Source organism: Anolis sagrei, chromosome 3 (genome assembly GCF_037176765.1).
Source record: "Anolis sagrei isolate rAnoSag1 chromosome 3, rAnoSag1.mat, whole genome shotgun sequence".
NCBI lineage: Eukaryota > Metazoa > Chordata > Lepidosauria > Squamata > Dactyloidae > Anolis > Anolis sagrei.
The window spans coordinates 175,370,260-175,394,624 of record NC_090023.1 but is presented as its reverse complement, the minus strand read 5'-3'; the positions used below and the strand labels follow the sequence as shown (position 1 = coordinate 175,394,624).

General features: G+C 41.5%; 1 protein-coding gene across 3 annotated transcripts in view; it reads left to right on the top strand.

Moving 5' to 3' along the window:
• PALD1 (phosphatase domain containing paladin 1) overlaps window positions 1-24,365 on the top strand; it is a 220,233-nt gene that overhangs the window by 139,458 nt on the left and 56,410 nt on the right. For all 3 annotated transcript variants that reach the window (XM_067465697.1, XM_067465695.1, XM_067465696.1), the window contains exons 11-17: window positions 10,689-10,784; window positions 11,963-12,097; window positions 13,546-13,662; window positions 15,644-15,823; window positions 18,102-18,299; window positions 21,364-21,504; window positions 23,271-23,342. In XM_067465697.1, the coding sequence (XP_067321798.1) occupies window positions 10,689-10,784; window positions 11,963-12,097; window positions 13,546-13,662; window positions 15,644-15,823; window positions 18,102-18,299; window positions 21,364-21,504; window positions 23,271-23,342 (939 nt within the window). The remainder of the gene's footprint in view (window positions 1-10,688; window positions 10,785-11,962; window positions 12,098-13,545; window positions 13,663-15,643; window positions 15,824-18,101; window positions 18,300-21,363; window positions 21,505-23,270; window positions 23,343-24,365) is intronic.

Sequence of the window (24,365 nt, the reverse complement as noted above, 5' to 3'; positions counted from 1 at the left end):
GGCCATCCAGTCCAACCCCATTCTGCCAAGAAGCAGGAATATTGCATTCAAATCACCCCTGACAGATGGCCATCCAGCCTCTGCTTAAAAGCTTCCAAAGAAGGAGCCTCCACCACACTCCGGGGCAGAGAGTTCCACTGCTGAACGGCTCTCACAGTCAGGAAGTTCTTCCTCATGTTCAGATGGAATCTCCTTTCCTGTAGTTTGAAGCCATTGTTTCGCGTCCTAGTCTCCAGGGAAGCAGAAAACAAGCTTGCTCACTCCTCCCTGTGGCTTCCTCTCACATATTTATATATGGCTATCATATCTCCTCTCAGCCTTCTCTTCTTCAGGCTAAACATGCCCAGTTCCTTAAGCCACTCCTCATAGGGCTTGTTCTCCAGAACCTTGATCATTTTAGTCGCCCTCCTCTGGACACATTCAGGCTTGTCAATATCTCTCTTGAATTGTGGTGCCCAGAATTGGACACAATATTCCAGGTGTGGTCTAACCAAAGCGGAATAGAGGGGTAGCATTACTTCCCTAGATCTAGACACTATGCTCCTATTGATGCAGGCCAAAATCCCATTGGCTTTTTTTGCCGCCACATCACATTGTTGGCTCATGTTTAACTTGTTGTCCACGAGGACTCCAAGATCTTTTTCACACGTACTGCTCTCGAGCCAGGCATTGTCCCCCATTCTGTATCTTTGCATTTCTGACAGGAGTGGTGAAAAACTAGTTGTTTTATATACTGGCTAGCTAAGAGTCTGATTGTGATGTGGACGAACAATTCTGAAAAAATCTGTGGCTTGGATTTGATCAGCCGGTAAGAACGGAATCTTGAGAAGCTCATCTCTTTGCCAAACTTTTATCATGTATATATTTCAGTCTATCAAGCCCATTTATGATTGTTCCCTCTTGTATATTTTTGAGAGGTTGTTTAAGGAGCGAGATTGGAGTGGGCAGAATGTCCTGTTCTGTTGTGACCTGTAACCTCTTGTAAAAATTGACAAGAAACTTGAAGAATGGGAAAAGGAAAGAGAAAAGAGACATACTGCTTTCATTATCTTTGTGGATGCTCCTGCCTGTCCTCCATCCCCTTCCACATGCTCAAAAATATATAAACAGGATAGACTATAAAATTCTCCAGGTGTAAACGATGACTATCAACAGGGACAATTTGTACTAAAAACCAGAATGCTTTCCACAGGACAAATGTGTATTTCGATAGCCAGAAGCATATCTTGTGTTTCCAAGAGAACACTTGCCATTGAAGATGAAAGCTCTTGTAATTCACTCTTCTTCTAAGGGTCTCCGGGCAGTGGGCTTGGAATAGTATCAGGACTCAACAATGTGGGGGGCGGGTTGGGCATTCAACATTTGTGCCAACATCCATTACTTACCAATGTATAAATAAATATGTGAGAGGAAGCCACAGGGAGGAGGGAGCAAGCTTGTGTTCTGCTTCCTTGGAGACTAGGATGCGGAACAACGGCTTCAAACTACAAGAAAGGAGATTCCATCTGAACATGAAGAAGAACTTCCTGACTGTGAGAGGCGAGCTGTTCAGCAGTGGAACTCTCTGCCCCGGAGTGTGGTGGAGGTTCCTTCTTTGGAAGGTTTTAAACAGAGGCCGGATGGCCATCTGTCAGGGGTGATTTGAATGCAATATTCCTGCTTCTTGGCAGGGGGTTGGACTGGATGGCCCATGAGGTCTCTTCCAACTCTTTGATTCTATGATTCTATGAAATGGGAAAATTGAAGAGAGATAACTATACCCACAAGAAAGTTATACCAGCAGGCCAAATAGTGTTTTCCAATTCCTACTCGGATGCATTTGTTCATTTGTTGGATTGCCTTGCATTTCCCTTCCTCTGTTTTAATTTAATTACATTTGTGGGATTGAAGCCTGCAGTCTCTACGACAGTCCCAAGGTGACAGAACTCTCTAATCATGTGTTTGTAGTTGATAGTTTTTACCTGGGAGGGTGGGAGAAGAACATTTTTAATAATTCTTTATAGGATGGCCAACTCCTTGTCCTGCATGGCAGTTTCACTCCCTGCCCTGCGGACAGACAGCATTCAGACTCTTTATCTCATGAGACTTCAGCTCCCATAGTTCTGAACAGCTGGTAAGCTGGCTGGGATTTCTAGGAGTTAAAGTCCAAAGCACCTGGAGGCCCAAAGGTTGGGAACCACTGGTCTAGATAGCCGATGTGGTCTCTGGGTTGTTGTAGGTTTTTTCGGGCTATATGGCCATGTTCTAGAGGCATTTCTCCTGACGTTTTGCCTGCATCTATGGCAAGCATCCTCAGAGGTAGTGAGGTTTGTTGGAACTAGGAAAAAAGGGTTTATATATCTGTGGAATGAACAGGGTGGGACAAAGGACTCTTGTCTGCTGGAGCTAGGTGTGAATGTTTCAACTGACCACCTTGATTAGCATTTGATTGCCTGGCAGTGCCTAGAGCAATCTTTTGTTGAGAGGTGATTAGATGTCCTTGTTTGTTTCCTCTCTGTTGTTGTGCTGTTCTAATTTTAGAGTTTTTTAATACTTATAGCCAGATTTTGTTCATTTTCATGGTTTCCTGCTTTCTGTTGAAATTGTCCACATGCTTGTGGATTTCAATGGCTTCTCTGAGTAGTCTGACATGGTGGTTGTTGGAGTGATCCAGCATTCCTGTGTTCTCGAATAATATGCTGTGTCCAGGTTGGTTCATCAGGTGCTCTGCTATGGCTGACTTCTCTGGTTGAAGTAGTCTGCAGTGCCTTTCACGTTCCTTGATTCGTGTTTGGGCAATGCTGCGTTTGGTGGTCCCTATGTAGACTTGTCCACAGCTGCATGGTATACGGTAGACTCCTGCAGAAGTGAGAGGATTCCTCTTGTCTTTTGCTGAACGAAGCATTTGTTGGATTTTCTTGGTGGGTCTGTAGATAGTTTGTATGTTGTGTTTCCTCATCAGCACCCCTATGTGGTCAGTGGTTCCCTTGATGTATGTCAAGAACACTTTTCCTCTGGGTGGATCTTCATCGTTACTCTCGTGGCTTGTTCTTGGTCTTGCAGCTCTTCTGATGTTTGAGGTGGAGTATCCATTGGCCTGGAGAGCCCAGTTTAGGTGGTTCAGTTCATCTTGGAGGAGGTGGGGTTCGCAGATTCTTTTTGCACGGTCTGCCAAGGCTTTAATGGTGCTTCTTTTTTGACTTGGGTGATGGTTGGAGTTTTTATGTAGATATCTATCTGTGTGTGTGGGTTTTCTGTAAACGGTGTGACCCAATTGTTGATCTGGTTTGCGGATGACTAGGACATTTAGAAAAGGCAGTCTTCCTCCATTTTCTTTTTCCATGGTGAATTGGATGTTTGGGTGGATGCTGTTGAGATGGTCCAGGAACCTGTTTAGTTCTTCTTCTCCAGAAGAACTAGATGTGGTCTCTATTATTCTATTATACACAAACTATCTCACCCCACCCCCTACTCCATCTCCACACATGCCACACATGCTCCCTAAGTCCCCAAACTCTCGTTTTGCCTAAGGGCACATCAAAATATAGGGGAGCTATCAAGTCCCATAAACATCAGCCATTCCTTGCTAATGGACTGGAATGCTCTTGGAGAGTCACACATTACATGGATCTGCCATGTACTCTACACATGGCTGTTGAGTCCTACTTTTCTACCATAGCACATTTTGACCAATAACAAAATTTGCCTGGAAAAAAAATCTTTCCATTATTTACAAAGAGCTGCAGCTGTGTTTGTACTTCAAAAAACTCTCCCGTGTTCAAATGTGCTTTCCAGTGGTTACTTCCAAGAGCTGGTAAAGACATACACCAACAACATCCTGGAAGTTAATGTCATTGCAACAGTCAAATCTAAGTTTCCCATTTGAAAAAAATGAAAAAGGAGGGAATGAAAACCAACTATGGGTGAACATCAACCATTGCAGTGGAACTCAGGCCACAGTAAAACCTGTTAACTACTGTAGGGACGTTGATCCAGTGTGGCTTGGAAGGAAGAAACAAACAATTTAGTCAGAAAAACACATTATCTTGTTTCATCCCTATATCTTCAGGGGATATGTTCCCATACCTTACATGGAAATGTGAAACTACAATTGAAATGAAAGATTTCTGGTTCAACAATACCATAGAACCATATTGGAGGATCTAGAAAATGCTTAGAGATGACATATTTGGATGAATATGGAGAATAAATCCACGGATATTGGTCCCATGGATATGGGGTCATATTTTATGCTGCAATAGCAAAAGTGCTAATGGGATAGCCCTGAGTTTTATACTCAGTGCCTTCCAAACAATCTTATCTTAAGTTGGACACATCAGGCTCACTTTGCATGAGTGAAGCCATTGCTATTGGGATCCTAGATGAAACACCTGGAGGCCCAAAGGTTGGGAACCACTGATCTAGTCCAACCTCCTGCCATGGAGGAAAAGCACCCCTGACAGATGGCCATCAAGCTTCTGTTTAAAAGCTTCCAAGGAAGGAGCTTCCACTACACTTGGAGGAAGAGAGTTCAACTGCTGAATAGCTCTCTCAGTCAGGAAGTTCTTTCTACGGTTCAAGTGGAATCTACTTTCCTGTCATTTGAACCCATTGCTCCGGGTCCTAGTTTTCAGAAAACAAGACTTATCCCTCTTCCTTATGGCATCCTGTTACATATTTATGCATGGCTGTCATGTCTCTCTCAACCATCTCTTCTGCAGACTAAACATACCCAGTTCTTTAAGACACTCCTCAAAGGGATTCATGGTCACCTTTGATCATTTTAGTTGCCCTCCTCTGGACATCTTCCAGCTTGTCAATGTTTCTTTTAAACTGTGGTGCCCAGAATTGGACACAGTATTCCAGGTGAGGTCTAACCAAAGCAGAAGAAATAGGCATCATGACTTCCCTTGATTTAAACACTAGACTCCTTTTGATGGAGCCCAAAATCTCATTGGCTTTTTTAGCTGCTTCATGAGCTGTTGGCTCATGGTCAACTTGTTGTCCACGAAGACTTCAAGATCTTTCTCACATGGACTATTGTCGAGCCAGGCACCACCCATTCTGTATTTCTGCATTTCATTTTTCTTGCTTATGTGTATTATTTTACATTTATCCTTGTTGAAATTCATTCATACTTTCACTTGTTTAAGCTCGTCTGGAGAGACCCTGCTCTTGGTCCCGCCATCTTTGCAGATACGATTGGTAGGAACAAGAGATAGGGCCTTCTCAGCGGTGGCCCCCTGGCTATGGAACGCCCTCCCTAGGGACATTAGGTAGGCCCCCTCCCTCCTGACATTTCGAAAGAGAGTTAAGACCTGGATGTTCGAGCAGGCATTTGCAGACGCAGTATAACTAATTAATTGAGACTCATGGAACGACAGGACGATGCGACGGAAAATGATTTTAATGATGAGACGCTGAGAACTGTATTTTATGATTTTAATTGTTTAATGTTTATTGTTTTTATATAGTTTATACTTTATGTAATTGTTTTTGACTGTATTTTATCGTATGGGGCATTGATTGCCAAATGTAAAACGCCTCGAGTCGCCTCTGGGCTGAGAGGGGCAGTATACAAGTATAGTAAATAAATAAATAAATAAATAAATAAATAAATAAATAAATTTTGTTAGTTTTGGCCATTCAGCTGCCTAATCTGTTAAGGTAATTTTGAATTCTGATCCTGTTAATCTGGAGTATCAGCTATTCCTCCTCATTTGGTCATCTGCAAACTTGTCCTCTAAATCATGTCCTCTAAACTTTCATCCAAGTCATTAATAAAGATATTGAACAGTACTGGGCCCAGGACCGAACCCTGTGGCACCCCACTCGTCACTTCTTTCCAGGATGAGGAGGAATCATTGGTGAGCACCCTGTGGGTTTGGTTGCTTAACCAATTACAAATCCACCTAAAAGTAGCATTGCCTCACCTACATTTGACAAGTTTGCTTTCAAGAAGGTCATGGGGGGACTTTGTTGAAGGCCTTACTGAACTCAAGATATGCTACATCCACAGCATTCCCTGCATCTACCAAGCTTATAACGCTATCGAAAAAAGTGATATGTTTATCCTGACATGTCTTCTTTTTGAGAAATCCATGTTGACTTTTAGTAATCACAGCATTCCTTTCTAAGTAATTGCAGATTGCCTCCTTAATGATCTGCTGCGGAATCTTCCCAGGTATTGATGTCAGGCTTACTGGACAGTAATTGTTTGGGTCCTCTTTCCCCCCTTCATTTGCCTTCCTCCAGTCAGTTGGGACTTCTGAGTGTGGAAAAATGTTTGGGCTACATCTTCCAGAATCACCAGAACCAGCAAGACTAGTCAATGCCATCTGAAGATTTTTGGGACTTGCAGTGCAAAACAAAACAAAACAAAACAAAAGACTCTTCAAAACACTCCCAGGCTCTGAGGCTAGGGAATGCAATCCTGCCTCAATGAGTAAAGGCAAGAAAGTACCAATTTATGAATTTTTGGTTTTTACCTGATTACATTTATAGCTTGATTCCAGTCCAAAATACATACTCACAAAGGTGGTGCTCTAATATGCTTAGTTTGGTTGGATTTTGCCCTCTACCTCTCTGCGCCCAGTTTCCACCAAATGTGGCTGAAAATACTCTATGCAGGAAAATGTTCTGTTTACTCTTAAGCCTGTTTCTTAATCTTTTTTGACTAATGACTTTAGGCCGGATTTTTCTTAAAAGATATTAAGTAAATATTAATGAAAGACAATTATATAATATCCCAGATTTCCAACGTACACTTGCCAAAATCTCTCTCTTTCTCCAAACGACATGATCTTTCCTTCTAAATAGAATTAACATGTCAAACCACTACATTTTCCATATGGAGAGCCAGAGTGGTTTAGTGAAGCAGATATGCCAGGAATACTTGATCAGATCTCTACTCAACCACACAACACATTTGGTGACATTGGCTAGCCACAGCCTCTGAGCTCAACCTGCCTCACAGGGTTGGTGCTGATAAAATGGCAGCCTGTGTGTGTTGTATGCCAACCCCAAGTATGGTATTCTGAGGCTCCTAAAACAGAGCAATAGAGAGGAGGCTGTGATTCTTGTATGATTATACTGTTGTATGTCCATGGCAGGGGAAGGATAATGCCAGTCTTTGGAATGTCAGAGTCTTAGTATCCGAAAGATGAAAAATTGATGCGGCAGGCTCTGTTTCTGTAGGGCCACTTTTGATGAAAATCTTGCAGTGCAGAGTTGCTCAAAGCTGGTGAAAATGGAAAAAAAAGTAGCATTGGGATCATAGCACCGGGACTGTGGCACAGCTGGCTGGGAGTCACCTGCATTAAGATCACTACTAACCGAAAGCAACTCTGCTCATGAATTCAAAGCCAGCCGGGTCGGAGTGAGCTTCCGACCAATTTGTGTAGCTTGCTGTCAATCTTTGCCGCCCGAACGACAGTTGCATCTGTCAAGTAGGAAATTTAGGTACCGCGTATGCGGGGAGGATAATTTAACTAATTTACAAAACCATAAAAATCTCCAGTAAGCATGCAAAGAATGAGGAAGTACTTCATCAGTGTCACAAATGGACGGTGAAGCAACATCTCCCCTGGTGGCCAGAATACCCTCATCAAAAGCTGGAATGTTAATAGCCTCTGTCTATATATGTTGTGTGTCTATGGCATTGAATGTTTGCCATGTAATGTACATTGTAATCCGCCCTGAGTCCCCTTTGGGGTTAGAAGGGCAGAATATAAATACTGTAAATAAATAAAATAAATAAATATTTTCAAAGTAGTAGGCTCAATTTCCAGTGCAGAGTATCAGTGGGCATAGGATGAAGTGCATCCTTAGAATTTGCCAAAATAAAATAAAGCAAACTTTTATAAGAGTTGGAGAAACTTCACATCCAGTTGTTAAAATCCAAGTGCTACTTAGCGTGGGATAGGGCTTCATGACATATTTTCTTGTATCCCATCATCACTATATGCTGCATTCATTCTTTTTAATATGTACTAGCTGTGCCCTGCCACGCGTTGCTGTGGCCTATAGTAAAACTTATCAAAGTTGAGGTAGATATCTGGACTATTATGAAAGAGAGGTCCCTACCTCTTCCTTCCCCCTTTTCCTCCCCCTTTCTCTCCTTTCTTCCTTCTCTACCTCTTTCTTTCTTTCCTTCTTTCACTACTTGGTTTCATCCTTCTCTCTTTCCTTCATTCCCTCCCCCTTTCTTCCTTTGCCTTTCTTCCCTCCCTGTTTGCTTCCTTCTATCACTTTTTATTTCCTTTTATTTCACCACCATCATAACAATAACAATAATGCAATGCATTGCCTCTGGGACCTGACACCTCTCCCATTCCCCCTAAAAGGGTCTCATAGGAACAATAGCATAATAATAATAATAGAAATAACAACCTTTACCCGCCACGTGTTGCTGTGGCCAATCTTCCCTCTTTCTCTCCTTCTTTCCCTCCCTCCCTCCCTCCCTCCTTCCTTCCTTCCTTCCTTCCTTCCCATCTTTCCTTCTCCTCTTCTTTCTCTATCTCTTTCCTTCCTTCCCCCTTTTTCTTTCTCTTCTGCTGTCTCTCTTTTCTTTCCTTCCATCTTTCCTTTTCTTTCCTTTTCTTCTTCCTCTAACTTTGTGTTGTTTTTCATTTTGAGTAGATATGTTTGTACCTTGTGGGTTGTGTTATGGGCACAGGGATTTTGGTTAAGTTTCGTTGGGTTTTTTTTGAGTTTTGTTGTTTTGCCGTTTTGTGAGTGTGTTGTTGTGTTGTTTTTCATTTTGAGTAGATATGTTTGTACCTTGTGGGTTGTGTTATGGGCATGGGAATTTTGGTTAAGTTTCGTTGGGGTTTTTTTGAGTTTTGTTTCCTCGTTGGATGCCCCTAACAAATTTATATATATAGATAAACATAGGGTTGCTGTGAGTTTTTTGGGTGATATAGCCATGTTCCAACAGTATTCTTTCCTGATGTTTCATCTGCATATGTGGCTGGCATCTTCAGAGATTCTGTTGCTAGTTAGGCAAGTGGGATGTATATTTTTCTTGTTTATTCGTTCAGTTGCTTCTGACTCTTTGTGACCCCATGGACCAGCCCACGCCAGAGCTCCCTGTAGGCTGTCACCATCCCCAGCTCCTTCAGAGTCAAGCCAGTCACTTCAAGGATACCATCCATCCATCAATCTTGTCCTTGGTCAGCCCCTCTTCCTTTTTCCTTCTATTTCCCCCAGCATCATTGTCTTCTCTAAGCTTTCCTTTCTTCTCATGATGTGGCCAAAGTACTTCATCTTTGCCTCTAATATCCTTCCCTTCAATGAACAGTTGGGCTTTATTTCCTGAAGTATGGACTGATTGGATCTTCTTGCGGTACAAGACACTCTCAGAATTTTCCTCCAACACCACAGTTCAAAAGCATCTATCTTCCTTCACTCAGCCTTACTTATGGTCCAGCTCTCACATCCAAAGGTTACTACGGGGAATGCCATTGCTTTAACTATGTGGATCTTCGTTGCCAGTGTGATGTCTCTACTCATCACTTTTTTATCGAGATTGGTCATTGCTCTCCTTGGGATGTATATATATCTGTGAAATGTCCAGGGTGGGAGAAAAAAACCCTCACCTGTTTGAAGCAAGTGTGAATGTTGTGGCTGGTGTTCATATCGAAGAATAACAGTTCCTTATCTGTATTTGCAAGTTCTTTGCCAGTGGTATTTATTATCTCACATTAAAGGTTTCGTTCCAGACTGCCATAAATATGGTGAGTGTGTGGTGTTTTGAAAGTCCTTTTGGCTATAATAAATGATGGGATAGTATCTGTGTCTCTGCAGCATAGAAGGAAAGTTAGAGGCCATAGTAGATGTGCTTTCCTGGTTCATAGTTTTTCCAATCTCCATGTATATTGGAGCAATGTATTGTCGAAGGCTTTCATGGCTGGAATCACTGGGTTGTTGAAGGTTTTTCAGGTTATATGGCCATGTTTTTAGAAGCATTCTTTCCAGACGTTTCACCTGCATCTATGGCAAGCATCCTCAGAGCTTGTGAGGTCTGTTGGAAACTAGGCAAGTGAGGTTTATATATCTGTGGAAGTCCAGGGTGGGAGAAAGAGCTCTTGTCTGTCTGAGGCAAGTGTGATAGTTTCAGTTAGCCACCTTGATTAGCATTAACCTCTGAGGATGCTTGCCATAGATGCAGGTGAAATGTCAGGAGAGAATGCTCCTAGAACATGGCCATATAGCCCGAAAAACGTACAACAACGCATTGTCTTGGAGCAGTTTCTCCTCGTAGAGATGTTCAGTATGTTGTCAAAGGCAACATACGGAACACCCTATGAGTTTTTTCAGGTTGTAGGACCATGTTCCAGTAGCATTCTCTCCTGACGTTTTGCCTGCATCTGTGGCTGGCATCCTCAGAGGTTCTGTTGCTTGTGAGACAAGTGGGTGTTTATCTGTCCGTCCGTCCGTCCGTCCATCCATCCATCCATCCATCCATCCATCTATCTATCTATCTATCTATCTATCTATCTATCTATCTATCTATCTATCTGTGAAATGTCCAAGGTGGGAGAAAGAACTTTTGTCATATTTTGTATGTATAAATATGTGTGTGCTCATGATTACATTATTTTTGAAAATAAATTTCCAACTGAAAACGCAGAATTCACTGCGCACTGTTCCATAAAAATGTGCTCAGAAGTACCGATATAATTAGTCTGTGTGTCTGTGCATTGCAGGCAAACACCACCAAGGAGTATTTCCTCCAGAGGACGTTACAGAGCCTTGAGCGCTATTTCTACTTGATAACTTTCAACTATTATCTTCACGAACAGGTAAGGCTCCTTCTATGAACTCTCAACAGGCAATGTGCCTTTTCACGTCTCTCTCCCAGAGGCATCTAGCAATATATGGCAGACTCTGTGCTGATATCATGGCATGAGGTACGCAGAATTAGTAGGAAGTCCAGCAGTGAAGATCTGCACGTAGAAGTGCTTGCTGGTCTCATGCTCATGCTGGTCTCATTTTTTTTCTTTCTTAAAAACATTTATATGATGGCTTTTCCATTGAAAAACAGCCAAGTTGGCTCACAATCTTTTATTTATTCTATTTATATCCTGTCTTTCTTCCACAAACAAGGCTCAAGGCAGCAAAGTTTTACAAGCTATCTGTTTAAAATGGAAGCATAACTCAAACCACAGTCATACGATTAGATGGGAAACAGGAACCAGTGGACAAAACCTGCCAAAATTGTCTCAGATTAAGAAAGTACATTTTAGCTGTTTATTGGGCTAAAAATGGAAAATGGGATATATTTCATAGAGGTTTTTTTTTTAAAAAAAAAAACAAAAACAAAACAGTTGATATTTATTTATTTATCGTGTCAGGAGCGAACCAAAACAGTTGTATTGCATTAAAAACAAACAAATAAACAAAACACAAAGTTTGCAGACTTGGTATTCTATTAAATGTCCTTTGCCCAGTAGCTGGCCACTTGGAGTGCCAGCTGCAGTATGTGGTCTGTGGTTTGCTCTTCTCCACACTCGTATGTCATGGACTCCACTTTGTAGCCTCATTTCTTAAGGTTGCCTCTGCATCTCGTGGTGCCAGAGTACAGTCCAACCTTCTGTGTGCCCAGAAGGGAGTTTCTCATCTAGTATCAGCCACGGATTGAGTTTCTCGGTTTTTGTCTGCCACTTTTGGACTCTCGCTTACTGAGGCGGTCCTGTGAGTGTCTCTTTAGATCTTAGAAAGATAAATAGTAGCAAAAAAACCAAAAAATGGACCATGTTATTTCATCTACAACATAGTTTGATGTGCTGCTCAGAATTATGGCTGGAGTATTAACACTTTAGGCTGATGTATCCAATGGAGTAATGGGAGCATAAGGTCTTTTGGTGCTCTGGCTTTTTTTGTCCACTCCCTAATAAGGACTTTTTGGGGTCATGTCCAGCTCTTAACATTTCCCTTGTCTGTCTTTTCCCTTCACCTTTTCTTTCTCCTGGACTGGCAGTATCCCCTAGCTTTCGCTCTCAGTTTTAGTAGATGGATGTGCAGGCATCCTGAGCTGTACAGGCTTCAAGCAAACATGAACATGTCAGAGCTGACCATCACAGGCGATCAGATCACAAAAGGGGCACGGGTTCTGGTAAGTGAATGACTGCGGATATTCTGGGTCCTCTCCTGACAGCCTGCCTTTGCTGTCCGATGCGTCCAATCCCGTGTTACGGCATATTTTGGACAACAGCCAATTGTCATTGCTTCTTTTTATTGTAAGAATACCTATTGCGTATATCACTGATCTTTGTTAAGGAATTATTTCTGCTCTCCTTCTCCATTTGTAATTAATTTTAGCCCTCTTCGGATGACAGTTTCATGTTTCTTTTTTAATCCCTTTTAAAAGATTTGATGTCAATCTTTTTTTATGTGTCAGGAGCGACTTGAGAAACTGCGAGAAGATGTCAAGCTGTAAGGGAGAAACACAAGCTTCCTGACATTTTATTAAAGTTTGGTCGCACTTGTGTATCACTTTTGACTGCAACTATTTTCTATTCCTAAGAAACAGTAGCAATCACAGAAAGTGACTTTATGTTGTCAAAATACCTCAAGTTGCATTCATGCAATTCTGATGCTGTAAATTTCCTTTATTTACGAGAGTTGAATGAAAAGTAATGCCTCCACCTTCGTAACACCTCAACAGATGGCAGTACTGGTATGCGGCAGGTACTGGCTTGTTCAGTAGACTCTCCTCTACAGTTCCGTTTTGTCAAAAAGCCTTAGCATTGAACGGTTGCGTTGTTAAAGTGCAAAGTATAAAACCCTGCACAGAAGGTCGGTCAATGCAACTTAAGCAATGTGCAGTCATTAAATTCTTGACAGCAGAATGTGTCACTCCAAAGGAGATTCATCAGAGAATGCAAACTGTTTATGGTAATTGTGTCGATGCAAGTACTGTGCGTAATTGGGTGAGTAAGTTTAAAGATGTTGAGGTGGGAACATCAGATTTGCATGACAAACAAAGAGTTGGACGTCCTGTGACAGCAACCACCAAGTTTCACAAGCAGAAGGTTGACAGATTGATTTCAGGACGATCGTAATATCACTCACCGAGAAATTTCAAGCATAATCGGCATTTCACAGGAACGTGTGCATCACATTATTGCTTTGCTTGGCTATTGGAAGATCTGTGCACAATAGGTTGCAGAAATAGAGTGTCAACTTCTTCCATGATGGCTTCAGAAAACTTGTTCATTGTTAGGCAGAAATGTTTCCAATTGTCTGGTGATTATGTGGAAAATTGAATAGTGGTAGTTAAAGAGCACATTCTAAGGATTATTTCTGCATTTGATTTATTAAAATATTCCCATCCAAACCCATGTAATGAAGGTGGAGGCATTACTTTTCATTCAACCCTTGTAGCTTTCGATTAGTTAACGATTTGGAAGGGGATTTCCCACAACTGCTCTTAATTTTCGCAGTATTTTCTTGCCAAAGCAGGGAGTGATGGAGGAGACAATTTTTAGTGGAAGGCATAAAAAATACCTAGTTTGCCCAGATTTGTAGCAAAATATATTTTCTGTTTTGTTTCTGCCACAGGTGGTAGATGATCGATTTTCTCCAGATGTACTCAGCACGGTCAGGGAGATGAGTGTGGCCAATTTCCGGAGGGTTCCCAAGATGTCTGTTTATGGGATGGCTCAGCCCAACTCCAAGGTAAATAGATGACGTAAGGCCATTTCTGGAAGGATGGGAGCAAAGAGATCATTGTAACCTTAACCTTAGAAGGCATGATCATCAAGTTTGCAGACGACACCAAAATGGGAGGGATAGTCAATACTTCAGAAGAGAGGAGCAGAATTCAAAACGATCTTAGCAAATTAGAGAGATGGGCGAAAGCTAACAAAATGAAGTTCAGCAGAGACAAATGCAAGATACTCCACTTAGGCAGAAAAAATGAAATGCAAAGATACAGAATGAGGGATGTCTGGCTCGAGAGCACTACATGTGGAACAGATCTTGGGATCCTTGTGGACAAGAAGTTAAACTTGAGCCAACAATGTGATGTGGTGGCAAAAAAAACCAATGGGATTTTGGCCTGTATCAATAGGAGACTAGTGTCTAGATCCAGGGAAGTAATGCTACCCCTCTATTCTGCCTTGGTCAGACCACACCTGGAATATTGTGTCCAATTCTGGGCACCACAATTGAAGGGAGATATTGATCAAGGGTCTGGAGAACAAGCCCTATGAGGAGCGGCTTAAAGAGCTGGGTATGTTCAGCCTGAAGAAGAGAAGGCTGAGAGGAGACATTATAGTCATGTATAAATACATGAGAGGAAGTCATAGGGAGGAGGGAGCAAGCTTGTTTTCTGCTGCCTTGGAGACTAGGATGTGAAACAATGGCTTCAAACTACAAGAAAGGAGATTCCATCTGAACATGAGGAAGAACTTCCTGACTGTGAGAGCCATTCAGCAGTGGAACTCTCTGCCCCGGAGTGTGGTAGAGGCTCCTTCTTTGGAAGCTTTTAAACAGAGGCCGGATGGCCATCTGTTGGGGGTGCTTAGAATGCAGTTTTCCTGCTTCTTGGCAGGGGATTGGACTGGATGGCCCATGAGGTCTCTTCCAACTCTATGATTCTATGATCTAAACCTCTAGAAAACTATGCCTCCAATGGCAGAAACTCCACACACCACCAAAGAAGCTCCACACACCACATATTGCTGAACTACAATCCCTGTTTTGGAAAATCAGAATCTCTATATCCTTTTGGAGAAAAATTGCATTCACGACCATTTGAAAATCATAATCTTCTGTAAAAGTATGATCTTCCAGAGAAGAGCCAAAAAAACTTGTTTGAGTAAAATCTTCTCTTTGGTGGTATATAACCACATGTACTTATGCAAGGTAATTTGGTTTTCAGTTGTTAGACTGATAACCTAGTTGTCTCTGATCTGTTAGGAACAGAGATTATGCCAGAGCACAAAATTGAGCAGTTCAGTGTCCCAAAAAATTACTCTCATAAAATATCTTGTTTCTATATAATGCAATCAAGAGACAAAAATAAAGGAGACTTTGTTAAAAGTAACATATCTGGTTTACTCACAACCTTTGTGTATTCAGCATACAGGTACATAACTTGACAATCCAGTTACAGATGGATTTGAAGTGGTTTCTCTGTTCAGATAATACAGGGCATCTTTCTTACAATCAACAGCAACATGAGTTTGCTCTTAACAGTCCACAGTCTAATGATGTCTGTTCTCTAAAATGGAGTCTGAGCTCTGAGCAGTCTCAGATCTGATCATATGGTCTGCAGTCTCTCCCACAACCTCAAAAAATAGAGTAAAGGGGAAGCTGCATACCAAAACATATATATACAATATAGTAATCAAACAGAATTACATACAAAACAAATTACTAGTGGAAGCTTGAAGATTGCTATTTCCAACACCCTGTAATTATCCATTGAACATGCCTTATCCAGAATTCCAAAAAACAAAACACACCAGAATTGTCCACATTTAGATTTGTCCACATTTAGTACATATAGAAAAATTAAGGTATTTCAATTTTTTTTTAAAAAAAAATATCCAGAATCAGTAACCCTTCTGGATCTCTTTTGCATTTTAGACAAAATAACCTCTCCTTGTTTTCCTTTAATGTTCTTATTATGATGACAATAATTTCTCTTTAGGCTATTGGGAGTGTCTTAAGCTACCTGACAGATGCAAAGAGGAAACATTCTCACATCTTGTGGGTTAATCTCCGTGAAGAGGTGGTTCTGGAGGGGAACGAGCAGACCTATACTCTCAGAGAGGTCAGCAACCTAGATCAACAGATAACAGTCCCTGTAACATCCCCTGAGCAGCTAGAGGTAAGAACTTAGATATATCTGACTTTCCATTCTTTCTGCAATGGAGCCCTAGTATTGTTCTCTTTTCTTAATTTTTTTATTGAAACCAAAATAACATATTTGAAGAGATAATAAATGTCTATTGTAGGTTTACATTATGATAACATATTTCTATATTATCCATTCACATTCTTTACAGATTCATTCCAATTACATTTTTTTCTATTACTGCCTTTCCTTCTAAGATCATTGCTGTAAATAGGTTTTGGTTCTTCACAGCAATGTTTTTATTCCCTGTACTTGCCAATAACATAAATTCCATATTAACTTGAATTGTTATTTTGAAAAGTTTCCCCATTTTAAATTATCTTATCCCAAAAAGTTGTTGCATTTAAACAGTCCCATCACATATGTGCATACCAGCCTTTCTCTACTTTACAATGCCAACATCGGGCTTAGTCCTTTCCCCATATTTGCTAATTGAGCTGGTGATTTGTACCAAGGTAGAGTTCAGCAATGCCCAAAAACAAAGTCCACAACTCTTTAACAAAATCCAAAGAACCAGGAAATGTTGATCCAAAGCATGAGCAGGTAATCAGAGACAAAACCCAAACCAGGAAACAAGAAATCTTTAAGCATGAATCTTCAAAGCAAGGCTTCTCTAAAATGAAGACAACTTAGCATGATTCTAAACGATGCTTCATCTGATTGTATTTTCCTTGCTTTGAACTTTTAAGCCTTTCCAAGCACTCAGAAACTGGTTTCGCTTTCCTTGAGCGGCCCTTATCTTTTTCTGTTGAAGCCTGGCAGAACGCCGAAGGCATTGCTCGGCCTGTCTGTTTTGACTAATTTCCGCCCGCCTATCTATGTGCTCATTAGTTTCAGTAGGTGCCAAGTTGTTTTCAAGCCCCAAATCCCAGGAACTCTCTGGGAGCAATTCAGGAAAATTCTCATGGGAAACTACACTTTGAACAGGTGTCTCTCTGTCATTCTCTGTATCAATGTCACTGACCAAACCATTGCCATCTTGAACCTCATTTACCTCGTTCCCCACATCCAAAGCACCCTGATCCTGAAACACAATCACAGGCCGAACTCCAACATTAATATTCATTCTGTAAGAGTTCATTATTTAAAAACAGGCCAGTACTTTTGTTACGGGTTTCTTGGGAAAGTCTTTCTTTCCATCTAAAAACACTCAACATTTCCAGTGACCCTTCTTTGGAAGCTATGGTTCAAAGAAGTAACTTTCCAAAGCAATAAAAAGCAATATGTAACACACTAGCTAATGGTCTGCTGTTGTCAAAGTCCCAAAGCTCCTGATGTGTCCAGTAATGTTTTGTATTCCTTCAAATTCCCAATAAGGCAACTCTATATCTGTTAGAGGAGCACCCGGTGGTGCAGTTGGTTGAACCATTGAGCTGTTGAACTTGCTGATCAAAAAGTTGGTGGTTTGAATCCAGGGAGCGGGGTGAGCTCCCGCTGTTAGCCCCAGCTTCTGCCAACCTAGCATTTTGAAAACATGCACATGTGAATAGATCAATAAGTACTGCTCTGGCAGGAAGGTAACAACGCTCTATGCCACATGACCTTGGAGGTGTCTACAAACAACGGCGGCTCTTTAGCTTAGAAATGGAGATGAGCACCACCTCCCAGAGTCAGAAACAAGTAGACTTAATGTCAAGGGGAAACCTTTATCTTAACTTACATCTGTTTGGTTCCAGACCTGTTTTATTACATCTCATACAGAATGCAAATGGATTTCAAACCCAGTTCATCTTACAGCAAAACACAGTGAGGAAATTTATAAAGGAAAAATATACAGAGCTGATGTCAAGTTAAGCCAATTAGTTTTTGGACCTGTAGGTTTTTAGTCTTTGGCGCAGGTTTTAAAGACTGTATAAATATTTCCAGGCTTTCCATGTATACTTCTAGTAGATTATTGATGTTGTAGAATTGTAGAACATACATATTTTGTCACATGAAGTGGGCACCAGTCATTTGAAAGGAAGCCCACTTCATGCACTCTCTCACCTGTTTTTATAAACCACAACAACAACAACAACAAATGAAAATACAAGGCTTCACTTGCCTACTTTTCTGAAAATGACTCTCCCATTGTACTCCAGATGCTGCCCTCACAACGTAGTATAGTAGTGGCTGTGCTGAGTGAGAATGATGGAATTTGTAGTGCAACATGTCTGGAAGGTGATAGATTGTACTCTTATGAGAGAGAATTTCTTAGTGAGTAGTGATTTTATATTGGATTTTCTAATAACGTCATTATTTTCTCTTTCAGAAATTGGAATCTGTCTTGAAAAGTGACTTACTAAAGTCACAGAAATGGATTGAGGTTTATCTGGAACAGGAGAAGCAGATGAAAATGTTCAAAACCTGCTTGACGATGCAGGAGGTGTTTAACCAACATAAGAGCACCTGTCAAGGATTGGCATACAAACGGATCCCAATTCCAGACTTCTGTGCTCCCAAGGAAAAGGTAACACAATTTGTCAAAGACAGGCAGCTTGCCTTTTCTGTCTCCATGTTTTTCCTCAAAGTCAAGATATCTTGACTTTGAGATATCTGTCAAGCTATCTTGAGCGGCATACAGGGAGCATATAACCGCTGTTGTGTCAGTTCCACTGCCTGCCAGTCTGCTACCAAGCACAATTCAAAGTGCCGGCTTTAGCCTATAAAGCCCTAAACAGTTCTGGCCCAGTTTGCCTGTCTGAATATAACTATTTATTTATTTGTTTATTTATTTATTTATTTGCTTCATTTCTATACCGCGTTTCTCAGCCTTGTTAGGCGACTCAATGCGGTTTACACAATGTAATTATCACAACACTAACAGTTAAAAAACATCATACACAATAACAAAATACACAATTATTATCAATACATAATACCTCGATAACAAAACAAAATCATTCTCATAATCCTTGTGCCATTCCTATGTTCAATTTACCGTCTTCCTATGATCGATTGCACTGAATTAGCCAAACGCTTGCTCAAAGAGCCAGGTTTTAACCTTCTTCCGAAACGCCAGCAGCGAAGGGGCCTGTCTGATGTCAGTGGGTAGGGCATTCCATAGCCGAGGGGCCACCACCGAGAAGGCCCTGTCTCTCGTCCCCGCCAACCGTGCCTGTGACGCAGGCGGGACCGAGAGCAGGGCCTCCCCGGAAGATCTTAGTGTCCACCTTCAACACCAAGCACAAAGTAGCTGCGCACAATAACATCCTGCGGAAACTTACTGGCAGCACATGGGGTGCAGACCCAAAATTAGTAAGAACATCAACCCTAGCCTTGATTTACTCAACTGCTGAGTATGCCTGCCCTGTTTGGCATAGGTCTGCCCATGCAAAGCAGGTGAACATAGCATTGAATGAAACATGCAGAATAATCACAGGATGTCTTAAACCTACACCTGTTGATAAACTCTACAACAGTGGTTCTCAACCTGTGGGTCCCCAGATGTTTTGGCCTCCAAATCCCAGAAATCCTAACAGCTGATAAACTGGCTGGGATTTATGGGAGTTGTAGGCCAAAACACCTGGGGACCCACAGGTTGAGAACCGCTGCTCTACAAGCTAGCTGGAATTGCCCCCCCCCCCTCCGATGTGCAATGGGAAGTTGATACTAAATTTGAGAGACTTAAGGTTGAACACTGTGAAAGCCACCCACTACATGACTACAGCCTCCTCCCAGTAGACCCAAATCAAGGAAAATCTTTATGGGAACTACCACTCCTCTTTCGCACTCCCCCCCCCCCCCCCCACAGCAACAGCAAGGGTATCCCTCTGGACAGCTGAACCAGGAAATTCTAACTGGATGGCCCCCCACTAGGGTCTTCTTCTAGGGCAGTGGTTTTCAGCCTTCCTAATGCTGCAACCCCTTAATACAGTTCCTCATGTTGTGGTGACCCCCCAGTCATAACATTTTTGTTGCTACTTCACAACTGTAGTTTTGCTACTGTTATGGATCATAATGTAAACATCTGATATGCAGGATGTATTTTCATTCACTGAACGAAATTCAGCACAAATACTCTATACACCCAAATTTAAATACTGGTGGGGTTGGGAGAGATTGATATTGTCATTTGGGAGTTATCGTTGCTGGGATTTATAGTTAACCTACAATCAAAGAGCATTCTGAACTCCATCAACGACAGAATTGAACCAAAATTGGCACAAAAAGTACTGGTAGGGTTTGATGGGCATTGACCTTGAGTTTTGGAGTTGTAGTTCACCTACATCCAGAGAGCACTGTGGACTCAACCAATGATGGATTTGACCAAACTTAGCATGAATACTCAATATGCTCAAATGTGAACAGTAGTGGAGTTTGGGAAAAATAGACATTGAAATTTGGGAGTTGTCGTTGCTGAAATTTATAGTTCATCTACAATCAAAGAGCATTCTGAGCCCCACCATTGGGCCCACCTTTCCACACAGAATCCTCATGACCAGCAGAAAATACCGTGTTTTCTGATGGCGACACCTCTGACACCTCCTCACGACCCCTCTGGGCGTCCCAATCCCCAGGTTGAGAAATGCTGCTCTAGGGGAAAACCAAGAATGGGCAACTTGGAAGTCCCTGAACAGACTCATAAGTGGAGTGGGCAGATTAAAAGACAACCTGGCAAAATGGCACTACCTAAAAGAATCCTCCACCTTATGTGATTGTGGAGCAGAACAGACAACTCTGCATTTTTATGCTTGTGCACTATGCCCTGCCTCATGTACAGAGGAAGAATTGTTGGAGGCTACAGACAATGCCATTGCTGTTGCCCGTTTTTGGTCAAAAGATATTTAACCACCTGCGCTCCTTCTATTTTTATTGGTTATATACTAATTTATGCAGTGCTTTTGATATGAAATAAATCAATCCACCTCAGAGGCTAATATTATCAAGGAAGGCCCTACTCTCGGTCCCACCTCGAGGGCCTACTCAGTGGTGGCCCCTCATCTGTGGATCTCCCTTCCTAGGGAAATTAGTTCGACCCCCTCCCTCCTGACCTTCAGGAAAAAAAACTAAAAAGATGGCTTGGTCAGTAAATGGGAGCAGTGAAATAGTCTATAAAATAACATATTGACAACTTAAATTGGACCTGGAATATGACCTGGGTTATGTGACTTTAATTGGTGTTTTAATGTTTATGCTTTAATTTGTTTAGATTTTAATGCAGTTGTTTATTTATCAATATGTATATGCGGCATCAAATTGTTGCCTTTGTAAGGCTGCCCTGAGTCCCCGTCGGGCTGAGAAAGGCAGCGTACAAGCGTGGTAAATAAATAAATACCTTCTCAAACACTGGCTGCACTAAGATCATTGTATCTAGAATTATTAAGAAAGATTCGATTATCTGAACCAGCCCAGCTGTATTGGTTGCTTCTGCAGCTTTATGTGCAATTTAGGTAAAATTATTAGAGTTTTAGTTTGTCTGTAAGGTGAAAAACAGCTTTAAAAAGCTGTTCAGTTGTCTTACCGAGTTGGTGTGGAGCTCTTGTGCCCAGGAAAGACTCAGCTTGTTGTTGTCTTCTATTTTCTGTCTGTAGGACTTCGATCAGCTGCTAGAAGCAACAAAAGCTGCTCTGGCGGAAGACCACCACACAGCCTTTGTGTTCAACTGTCACAGTGGCAGAGGAAGAACCACCACAGCCATGGTCATTGCTGTCCTCACCCTTTGGCATTTTAACGTATGTACCCATTTGGAGAAGGGTGTCCCGTTCTGTGGCCACGTTAGTTGATAAGAATTGCTATCAGTAACATCCAGAGGGGTCCATATATGAAAAGTCTGAATTAAGGACAAAGGAAGAGGTGTAAAAAAAAAAGAGAGAGAGAGAGAGAGAGAACGAAAGAGAAGTATCTGGAGCTGGAGGTTTAGCATAGCTGGTAATCATCAGCAATTATAAGATCTATCAACCAAAAGGTTGCAAGTTCGAAACCCCGGGTTGGCATGAGCTGCCAACTGTTAGCCTAGCTCATTATTTACCTAAGCAATTCGAAAACAGCTTTAGCTGTGATTAGAGAAATTAGGTACCGCTAAAAAGCAGGGGAGGTGTTTTACGACACCATAAAGAAAGAAGATCGGAAAATGCTGGGTGACCAAAAGGAAGGAGGAAGTCGTGATGGCTCTTTGTCATAGAGGATAGAGCAACAGCACCCCCTGGACTCAAGCCCAACCTTCCATGGTACCAAAAACAGCTTAAACAAACCACCTCCTGTTCTGTCTATGTTGGCTCGACGTGCCATCTTCTTGGTACATTTCTCCCTTTCACCCTCCATTCATGCCTCTTCGAATTCCACAGCACTGCTAGTCACAGCTGACCTCCAATTAGAGACTTATACTCCATCTCTCAGTTGAATTAATCTTTTTTTTTAAGGGTGTCTGGTAGTATTGAATGTTTGCCGAGCATATGTACTGTGATCCACCCTGCGTCCCCTTTAGGGTGAGAAGGGCGGAATATAAATAAAGTATTATTATTAGTATTATTATTATTATTATTATTATTATTATTATTATTATTATTATTATTTCTCACAGCTGTGGTGTGGTTCACATGGTCTTTCTCATTGCAAACATAGGTTTCTGATAGGAAGGTAGTCACAACAAGGGTTTGCTTGACACACCTCCCTCTTTGCACATTAGTCCCTTTTGCCCTGTATTTGTGCCTCTTCAAAATCCATGGTATCATGGATAACAACTGACCTCCAGTTACAATGCTCAAGTGCCAGGGCTTCCCAGTTCCCTGTGTAATAAACCACATTTGTTTAGGTTAGCTTTAAGCACATCTTTAAATCTCTTTTGCTGTCCACCAACATTTCATTTTCTGTTCTTGAGCTGAGAATAAAGTAACTGCTTTGGGAGACACCGATCAGACATTTGGACAGTGTGGCCAATGCAGCGAAGTTGATGGTAGAGAATCATCACTACAATGCTTGGTGGTCTTTGCCTCTTCCAAAACACTGATATTTATCTGTCTTTCTTCCCAGGAGGTTTGTAGGATATAGCTCTACCCTGGATATTAAATACATATTAAATAACATATGAAATGCATATTAAATAGCTCTACATTGGATTAAGAACTGTTGATTTAGAAAAATAAAATAAAATAATGGTTCTGGGACCAGGCCTTCGGACAGTAGATGCATGTAGCATTTTAGAGGGACATTAACTGGAATGGCGATTCGACTGCCGAGACTGTTTTAGTGTTTTAATTGTGATTTATGTTTGTGGTTTTACTATTGTAATTGTTTGTATTGGCATCGTATCGGTTCCCAACGTCAGACATTGAATCTTGCCATTATTTATGTGTAAACCGCTTTGAGTCCCCCCCAGGGGTGAGAAAGGCGGTATATAAATACTGTAAATAAGTAAATAAATAAATAAATAAATAAATAAATAGAGATGATATCTTGCAGGGATTAAGTATTAAACTTAAGACCTCTCATGTTATTACAGGGAATTCCAGAGATGGTCGAGGATGAAATTGTGAGCGTGCCTGATGCGAAGTACACCAAAGGAGAATTTGAGGTGAGAAAAAATTTGTTTTCCAAACTTTAGTCAGAAGTTATCTTTTTTGACTAAAGTTGCTTTCCCATTATTTTCCCATTATTTTTCAGTTTTCACTCCTTTGGGGGAAGGCTGTTCGTCATGTATCATGTTCTGCAGTTGTTGGTGGTTGGTGGTGGTAGGCCTAGTAGTTTGTGATGGAAGGGTTAATGTAACTCTTAGTTATAAAGCAGTGGTTCTCAACCTGTGGGTCCCCAGATGTTTTGGCCTCCAACTCCCAGAAATCCTAACAGTTGGTAAACTAGCTGGGATTTCTGGGAGTTGTAGGCCAAAACACCTGGGAACCCACAGGTTGAGAACCACTGTTCTAAAGGGTTGAGCAATCTGTAAGTAAGAGTTCATGGGTGAAAGCTGTTAAACATGGAGGTATGCAAGAGATAGGCTGCAGCTGGGTGTTTCTGGATATAATGAGCAAGCATTGGGACTCATCTTCGGGAGAAAAGTATTGTCATGATGCCAGGGTTCTGCCTTATTCAGGTAGAGATGAACCAAACAAACACCCAGTTTGTGTTAAACAATTTAATTAAAGCAGCACTTACTTTCTGGCTGTTTTAATAGTCCAAAACATAAAACATAAAGATAGCACTCAGCCACAGAATATAAAACAAAACTGACAGCAAACACTGTTGCACGTTCAAGATAACACTGTAGTCAAAAGGTCCAGTCCAGTGGTCAAACGCCGAGAGTTCAGTGAGCTAAATCCAGGGATCAAGAGTCTATACTGTAGCCAAAAGCCAGTCCAAAGATTCAAAGGTCCAGGGTTCCAAGGGGTCAAGAGACAGGTCAGGATACCAAAAATCCACAAACCTGGGGGAAAACCAGCAGCATCTACCACCAAAATAAGACAAATACTTTTCTCTTGAAGATCAGTCCCAAGGCTCGCTCATTATATCCAGAAACACCCAGCTGCAGCCTACCTCTTACACACCTCCACCCTTAATTGCTTTCACCCATGAACTCTTACTTACAGATTACTCAACCCTT